Source organism: Mobula birostris, chromosome 31 (assembly GCF_030028105.1).
Source record: "Mobula birostris isolate sMobBir1 chromosome 31, sMobBir1.hap1, whole genome shotgun sequence".
Classification (NCBI taxonomy): domain Eukaryota; kingdom Metazoa; phylum Chordata; class Chondrichthyes; order Myliobatiformes; family Myliobatidae; genus Mobula; species Mobula birostris.
Genome location: NC_092400.1, coordinates 38,308,477 through 38,317,251, shown reverse-complemented (window position 1 = coordinate 38,317,251; position 8,775 = coordinate 38,308,477). Strand labels below are relative to the sequence as shown.

Below are 8,775 nucleotides of genomic sequence, written 5' to 3'. Positions count from 1 at the left end.
CAATTAAATACTGGTCGGTATGATGTAGTGGGCATCACTGAGTCGTGGCTGAAAGAAGGCCATAGTTGGGAGCTTAATATCAAAAGATATACTTTGATTCAAAAGGACAGGCAGGAAAGTACAGGTGGTGGAGTGGCTCTGTTGGTAAGAGATGGAATTACATCTTTACAAAGATGACATAGGGTCAGAGAATGTTGAATTTTTGAGGATGGAGCTAAGAGACTGCAAGGGTAAAAAACTATTATTGGAACCATTATATAGGCCTCTAAATAGCAGCCAAGATGTGGGGTTGAAATTGCAAAGGGAGTTGGAAAATGCATGTAATAAGGGTAATGTCACAATTGTAATGAGGACTTCAATATGCAAAAGGGTTGGGAAAATCAGGTTAGTGTCTGATTGCAAGAGAGGGAGTTTGTTGAATGCTTAAGAGATGGCATTTTAGAGCAGCTTGTGCTTGGGTCTACTCAGGGAAAGGCTATCTTCGATTGGCTGTTGTGTAATAACCCAGATCTTATCAGGGACCTTAACGTAAAGGAACTCTGAGGAGACAGTGATCATCATCTGACAGAATTTATACTGCAACTTGAGAGGGAGAAGCACAAGACCATAAGAATTTGGCCATTCAGCCCCTCAAGCCTACTCTGTCATTCCATCATGGCTGATCCTGGATACCACTCAACCCCATACACCTGCCTTCTCGCCATATCCTTTAATGCCCTGACTGATCAGGAAACGGCCAAGTTCTGCCTTAAAGATACCCATACACTTGGACTCCACCTCAGTCTATGGCAGAGCATTCCACAGATTTACTACTCTCTGACCAAAAAATTCCTCCTCAACTCTGTTCTAAAGGCTCACCTCTCAATATTGAGGCTATGGCCTCTAGTTCTGGATACTCCACCACAGGAAACATTTTCTCCACATCCACCCCCCTCTAGTCCTTTCAACATTGAGTAGGTTTGAATGAGATTCCCCTGCATGCCCAGGTGGATTGGAGGGGGATACCGGCTGGGATGATGGCAGAGCAGAGATGGCTGAGTTTTCTGGGAATAGTTCACAAGGAGCAGGATAGATATGTCCCACAGAAGAAGCTGTTCTCAAATAGCAGGGGCAGGTAACCATGGCTGACAAAGTAAATTAAAGACGGCATAAAAGCCAAGGAAAGGGCATATAAGATAGCAAAAGTGAGTGGGAAGTTGGATGATTGGGAAGCTTTAAAAATCCAACAAGAGGCAACTAAAATAGCTATAAGAAGGGAAAAGATGAAACATGAGGGTAAATTGGCCAATAATATAAAGTAGGATACTAAAAGATTTTTCAGTTATATAAAGAGTAAAAGAGAGGTGAGAATTGATTTTGGACCACTGGAAGATGACGCTGGTGAAGTAGTAATAGGGGACAAAGAAATGGCAGATGACCTTCATGGCTACTTTGCATCTCTTCACTGTGGAAGACACTAGCTGTGTGCCAGGGAGCAGGAGTGAATGCCATTGCTATTACAAAGGAAAAAGTGCTAGGCACACTCAAAGGTCTTAAAGTGGATGTCACCTGGACCAGATGGACTACATCCCAGAGCTCTGAGGGAGGTTACTGAAGAGATAACAGATGCATTGGTCATGAACTTTCAAGAATCACTTGATTCTGGCATGATCCCAGAGGACTGGAAAATTGCAAATGTCACTCCTCTCTTTAAGAAGGAAGGAAGGCAACAGAGAGGAAATTATAGGTCAGTTAACGTAACCTCAGTGGTTAGGAAAGTATTGGAGTCTATGATTAAGGATGAGATTTTGGGGTACTTGGAGACTAATGATAAAATAAATCAAAGTCAGCATGGTTTCATTGGCAGATACACTCGTAAAATTTAAGAGACTACTAGACAGGTATATGGAAGAATTTAAGGTGGGGGGTTATATGGGAGGCAGGGTTTGAGGGTCGGCACGACAATGTGGGCTGAAGGGCCTGTACTATGCGGTACTATTCTATGTTCTATGTTTCAGTGAAGGGAAATCTTGTTTGTTAAGTCTATTAGAGTTCTTCGAAGAAGTACCAAGCAGGGTGGACAAAGGAGAGGCAGTGATTGTCATTTACCTGGGTTTTCAGAAAGCACTTGATAAGGTGCCATACATGAGGCTGATTAACAAGATAAAATCCTATGGCGTTACAGGAATGATACTGGCATGGATAGTGGAATCGCTGACAGGTAGGTAGGTGGCAGCGAGTGGGAATGAAGGGGGCTTTTTCTGGTTGGCTGCCAGTGACTAGTGGTGTTCCTCAGGGGTCAGTATTGGGACCACTACTTTTCACATTGTTTGTCAATGATTTAGGCAATGGAATTGATAAGTTTGCAAATGATACAAAGATAGGTGGAGGGGCCGAGGAGGCAATGCGTTTGCAGCAGGACTTAGACAAATTGGAAGAATGGGTGAAAAATTGGCAGATGGAATATAGTGTTGGGAAATGTATAATACATTCTGGTAAAAGAAACAATAGTGTAACTATTATATAAATGGGGAGAAAATTCAAACATTAGAGGTGCAGGGGGACTTGTAAGCCCTTGTGCAAGACTCCCAGACGGTTAATTTACAGGTTGAGTCTGTGGTAAAGAAAGCAAATGTAACGTTGGCATTTATTTCAAGGGGAATAAAATATAAAAGCAAGGAGATAATGCTGAGGCTTTATAAGACACTAGTCAGGCTGCACTTTGAGTATTGTCAACAGCTTTGGGCCCCATATCTCAGAAAGGATGTGTTGTCATTGGAGAGAATCTTTTGCTTTTTTTGGCTGCATAAGATGTCTGGCTGAAAGAACTCTTCTCTGTGCTGTAAGTTAACAGAATTAGAAAACTACAACTCAAATAGCTTTTGCATAGGTGGAGGGGACACCTAGAGTATTGACATGCCAAGTCTTTTAGAACTGCTCATCTGCTTTATGCCAGGGAAGAAAACTCCAGTACACAGGCTGCAGAGGGATGTGGACTCAGCCAGCTCTATCAGGGCACATCTCTCCCCACTACTGAGGACAACTTTGAGATGGTATCTGAAAAATATGGCATCCATCACTAATTCTCTCTTCATCTGGGACATGTCCTCTAGTTGTTACCACCATCAGGCAGGAGCCTGAAGACCTACACCCAACGATTCAGAAACAGCTTCTTCCCCACTGGCATCAGATTTGATGAACATTTCCTCATTATTCCTTTTTCTTGTTCTATTTATTTGGCAATTTTTAATAATGTTACGTGTTTGCATTGTACTGCTGCCACAAAACAAAAAGTTTCAAGTTGAGTCACTGATAATAAACCTGATTGATTCTAAATGTTGAAACTGGCTCCACAAAAACTTGCTAGTTCTTTTTCAGAAACTTTTCAATGCATACAATAAACTTCAGAATAAATATTTTAGAAGTGTGAATGCGGGACAGAACACTTACCTTTGAAATGACACAAGTAAATGAAGACCACATCATTCCTTTGTGAAGGTTGCATCTTTGAAACATCTCAAGAATTCTCCTCGTTCTAAAGTGTGATCCGCTCTCACAAGACCAGTTTCTAACTTGCAAGTCAGGAAATCACAGATCATACTCTCTCAATCAGAAAAACATTTTCTTTTTTCTCCTGTGAGTCGTTTCAGATTCAGACTAGTTTTCAGACGTACATGGAAATGTGAGTGTTTATGTTAACAACCAACAGAAAGGGGGCAGCCCCTAAGTGTCATCACACATTCTGTGCCAACAGCATAGCCACAATGCTCGGCAAAACAACACAGAACACCCCAAACAACAAAATAAGCCCCTTTCCTCCCTCCCTCCCTCCCACATACATGGTCAGTTGTCCAGTGACCAGCCTCCAAGACTCCAGGCTTTGGTCATCGGGCTTCGCCGTCTGATTGACCTTCCGGCTGTGATGTTCGGTACTAACATTTCTTACTGTAAATTGTTATTGTGATCATTACTTTTATACCTACATCTTGGGAACAAGTGAAAACAATGAACAGTCCACACATGCAGCAATGAATGGGATGCTTGCCAAGGCACTGAGTTCAAGAGGCAGAAAGTTACGCTGCAAATTTGTAAAACTCTGGTTAGAGTACATCTGTATTCATTAAAGGTTGTCGCATTCTAGAAAGGATGTGGAGGCTTTGGACAAGGTGCAGAAGGATGCAAAGTGCATGTGCTAAAAGAGATTACACAAACTAGGATTGTTTTCACTGGAGTAGTGGAGCTAAGGGGAGACCTGAGAAGTTTATAAACCTATTAAAGACAGAGATAGGTAGCTGCTATCTTTTCAAAATGTCTAAGGCTGGTGGGGCGGGGGGGGGATGTGGGTATGCACTTAAAGTGAGAGGAGAAAAGTTGAAAGGAGATGGGTAGGGGGAAGTTGTCTTTCTCTTACACAAAGAGTAGTGGGTGCCTGGAATGCACTGGTAGGAGTAAATATGATAGAGGCATTTAAGAGGCTCTTAAGACAGCAAGGTAGAAGGGATTAGGCATCATTGGCTTAATTAAATTGGCACAACATTATGGGCCGAAGGGCCTGTTCCTGTTCTATGTTCTAACCAGGAATGAAACATGGGATCTACTACAAGGCAAATTAACTCAATGGAGTATAGCTTGGCATGGAGTAGGGCCTACTCCTGTGCTGCATTATTCTATGACTCTAATTCTTATTGCGTTTCATACCGAAGATTTACACCAAGTATTTCAACATCTCATACATCATATGGAAATGTATCTTAGACATTCACACCGACATGTGGAATAGCTGTCAGTGAGCCCGAGGGAGAAACAGAACTGGTGTTCAACGGAACAGTTAGGCCACGGGTATTGTGTTAATCTCAGTTGATAGAATAAGCATTGTCTAAAAAAGATTTGAGAAAGATTCTGAGACAGAAGATATGAAGAGGTTAAGGGGCGGGGTGGGAGGGAGTAACAAGGATGTGTCACATGGATACCAGAGAAGTAATGCAGGACACCTACTGGCTACTTCAACCCCATTACGTCTGGATTAAAGATACCATTGCTCAGGGACCACACAGGGGTGATGACGGACCAGTCAACTATAATCCAAGATGTGGTAATGCTGGAGAAAATACAGTGGTGATTCATTAGGGTGTTGTGCAGATTGGAGGACTTTAGTTATGGTGAGAGAATGGATAGGTTGGACTTGTTCCTCTAGAGTGAAATAGATTGAGGAGTCACCTAATGGAGGTATATAACATTATAGATAAACAGCTATATTTGTCACATGTACATTGAAACATAGAGTGAAAAGTGTCATCAGTCTGAAGATCAGCCTGCAAGTGTTGCCATGCTTCCAGTGCTAACATAACATGCCCACAACTTACTAACCCATCTCTGGACTGTGGGAGGAAACTGGAGCATCCCAAGTAAATCCATGTGGTCACGGGGAGAATATACAAATTCCCTATAGACAGTGTGTGGAAATTGAACTCCAATCACCGGCACTGCAGAACACTGTGTTACTGTGCTGCCCAACATCTTGGAAAAAAGTAGGCAGTCTTCTTCCAATGGCAGAGATATCAAAAGGGAATCAAGAGCAACTGGTTGATATCTGGAACCTGGTGCCAGAGGCAGTGATGAAATCAAGTACAAAGTATAAAAGGATATGGAGCTGAGATAGCAAATAGAATGAGTGTAGTTGGGCATAGAGGTCAGCATGGCTGATTGGCCCAGTCCTGTGTGTACAATTTCAAGACTCTGTTGCATGGGATTCAAGGGCATTGAGTTTTAAGACAGAAAGAGATTGGGATTTGATTTTGGGACTTTGATCAAGGAATCTCACAATATAAATCAACTGCAGAAATAGGATAGTGCCAGAAATCGAAAGATGAAAATCATTTGGATTTCATAACTGCATAGCTCAGAGATTATTAAGCATTTCTCCAGGGTAGGGACCAGAACTCCAGGGCACAGGTTTAGGGTGAGAGGGGAAAGGTCTAAAAGGGACCTAAGGGGCAATATTTTCATGCAGAGGGTGGTGAGTATACGGAATGAGCTGTCAGAAGTAGTGGTCGAGACAGGCACAATAATATCATTTAAGCAGCACTTGGAGGTGCAGGGCTTAGAGGGATATGGATCAAGTGCAGGAACCTGGGACTGATTGGGTGGGCACTGTGGTTGGCATAGGCCAACTGGGCAAAGGGCCTTTATCCATGCTGTATTGCCCTACACCTCTATGACAATGGAGGCTCAAATGACCAACACAAAAATGGACAGCAAGTATAACTTTCACCCCTAATAAATTCAAGACAGAGGAATATTAACCTTGACCGAGAGGAAGAAAAACACAGCAATAAAACTTAATGTCTGATTTATTTCTTCAAATCTTGCACCAGCACAATTCCATGTGTACACATGCAACACATTAGTTATCATATATAGTAAAGTGCATCAATAGAAGTAATTTGCCCCAAGGTTTGGGGCAATCTTATGGCCAGATTGCACAACCAGAATGACTAGGCCAGCGGAGGTAAGCATACTTACGAAAATAACAGTCCATCATATGGAAATGTCAGACTCACAGGAGTAGGCAAGCATCACATTGCATCATGAAGAGCACAGATGTTAAACTGAATTCTGTGGCATTGCATTAATTCCTTTTAGACGCAAGTTCACATAATGCTAATTCACTGGTGGCACAAATAGAAAAGTAATACTTTACTACATTTGTAATCGAAGTATTTAACTGCAGCACTACAAGTTAAGTTCACGTGGTACAAAGAGCCTAGGCTTGGTTACAGCTGAATTAGGAAGATAGTTTCTCCTTTGGCAGCTCTTTAAAGTTCCAATCAAATTCAATTAAGTTTCATTCAAGTATAAATCTCCCATTCGCAGCTGCCAAAAATTCAGTACAGCAGTTGACCTCTTTACTATCTTTTGATGGGACAATCTTGTTCAGAGTTCACTAGGACAGGCAAAGCTCTAAGTATTTAACATGGACATGGTGATGGGAAATTGTTTGCAGTTCCTCTCTATACTTGCACAGGGTTCTGTGCTTTACAGTGATATCGTGAAGCCTGAAGCTAACGTCGTGGTGCAGCTCGTTTCACTACAGCCTCAACTTCTTCGCACACTGCTCACAAGTGGAAAAGTAACCTTCCAAACTCTGTAAACCATTTAGCTCCTTTGATTATGCCAAAGGAATAAAAACATAATTCTGGATTAATCATTTAATCCCAATGTACATTGATAAATAAAAAAATAATGGCCCCAAATGAGTCTTCTTCAGATCCAAGAAGCAAATTTTGTTTCATTAATCAATTAGATAAAAAAAAGGTAAACCTGTTGAACTTTTGAAACTCAATGATGATCTTTTTACTGTTACTGTGGCCAATGCATCAAATAATTTTCCAATCAATAAATGGGTCGATGAGAATAGTTATTTTTTTCACGAAGGATTTGCATTGCAAAAATAATTGTGATAATCACAATACTTCTAATGACATCCCTTCTTTTATATCTAGGATTCTCTGTATGACATATCCATCTGTCATTTTCTCTGATGAGAACAGCTTTGAGTGTTATTTTCCTTTAATCCATTAATTTTTTAAAATATAAAACTAATACTTTATAATTTAAATATTGTTTTTCACTGCAAAATACATTAAAATTGCTGAGGTACAGAAGCGAGACAGTAAGCAGTCTGTGAGAAATGGCAAATTGATCTAGAAACTCCAAATCAGAGGAGTTTTTAACATGCTCAATTAGGTTTCTAATCCACTCAACCTGTATATGGACCCACAATCCCAGGAATTTCTTTGGAAAATTCTTGGACAGCTGTTGTGTTTTTCCAACTCAATACCCACCCACTCCCACCCAACCCTGCCAAAATGAACACTGACAACTAGACGAACCGGGCCAGAAAACCTTTCACAGTGCCTAACCTGGATTATGTCTCACAGATGAGACAGTTTAAAATCAAAGTAATACACAGCTCAGAAAAAAACGTCCTACTGGCTGCAACCCAGTGTGACAGAAATCAATTCGGCTGCACACCCTACCCCAATGACTAGTGGAAAGTAAAGGAATTTACCTTGTTAAAAAAATAAATCCGAAGCAATACATAAATAAATCTTGGACTTTTGTTTCTCCATCTAACCATTAACACGACAATGCGTGCAATTTCAGCAAATAAAGCTTATATTTTCCTTATTTTGCCCACTTATTTCTTTCTAATGAAATGAGAAAGGGCAGCAGGTCCAATGATCCAAAAGCCCTCATTCCATCCAGTGTCCGTTCCTTCCGAGGTCTGCCACTCAGGAGGAAGAATAAAACAGGATTGAGTGGAGTCAGCGGGCCGGAGAGAAGATGAAGTCTAGAGCTTGGCGCTCGGTGGCTGCAACGTTTGGGTGCCACAAGTCAATCATGAAGACAACCCGTGGACCATCTTCAGCTGAACCTGCAACCACAAGGAACACTGTCAGGACTAGGTCTGACATTTCTTGGTTTGTCAGAAGATAAAGGATGGCAGCTGTCCAATGAGTTCTCATTTTGTACAACCAAAAGACCACATACATAAGATAAAGAAGCAGAATCAGGCCATTTGGTCCATCGAGTATGCGCTACCATCCCATCTTGGATGATTTATTATCCCTGACAACTCCATTCTCCTGCCTTCTCCCAGTAACCTTCGACACCCTGACTGATCAAGAACCTATCAATCTCCACTTTAAATTGTTGGCCAGAAAGATCTACAGTCTACAAATTAGTGAATTCAAATGAGTCAAGGACAGTGGAAGCAGATAGACCAATTGTCTT

At 41.4% G+C, this 8,775-nt stretch overlaps 1 protein-coding gene across 1 annotated transcript in view; it reads right to left on the bottom strand.

Moving 5' to 3' along the window:
- Positions 1 to 6,328: 6,328 nt before the first annotated feature.
- Positions 6,329 to 8,775, bottom strand: part of LOC140190999 (aspartate beta-hydroxylase domain-containing protein 2-like) — a 74,326-nt gene continuing 71,879 nt past the window's right edge. The window contains exon 4 of the mRNA XM_072248042.1: positions 6,329 to 8,416. Coding sequence (XP_072104143.1) covers positions 8,307 to 8,416 — 110 coding nt within the window. The 3' untranslated portion in view covers positions 6,329 to 8,306. The remainder of the gene's footprint in view (positions 8,417 to 8,775) is intronic.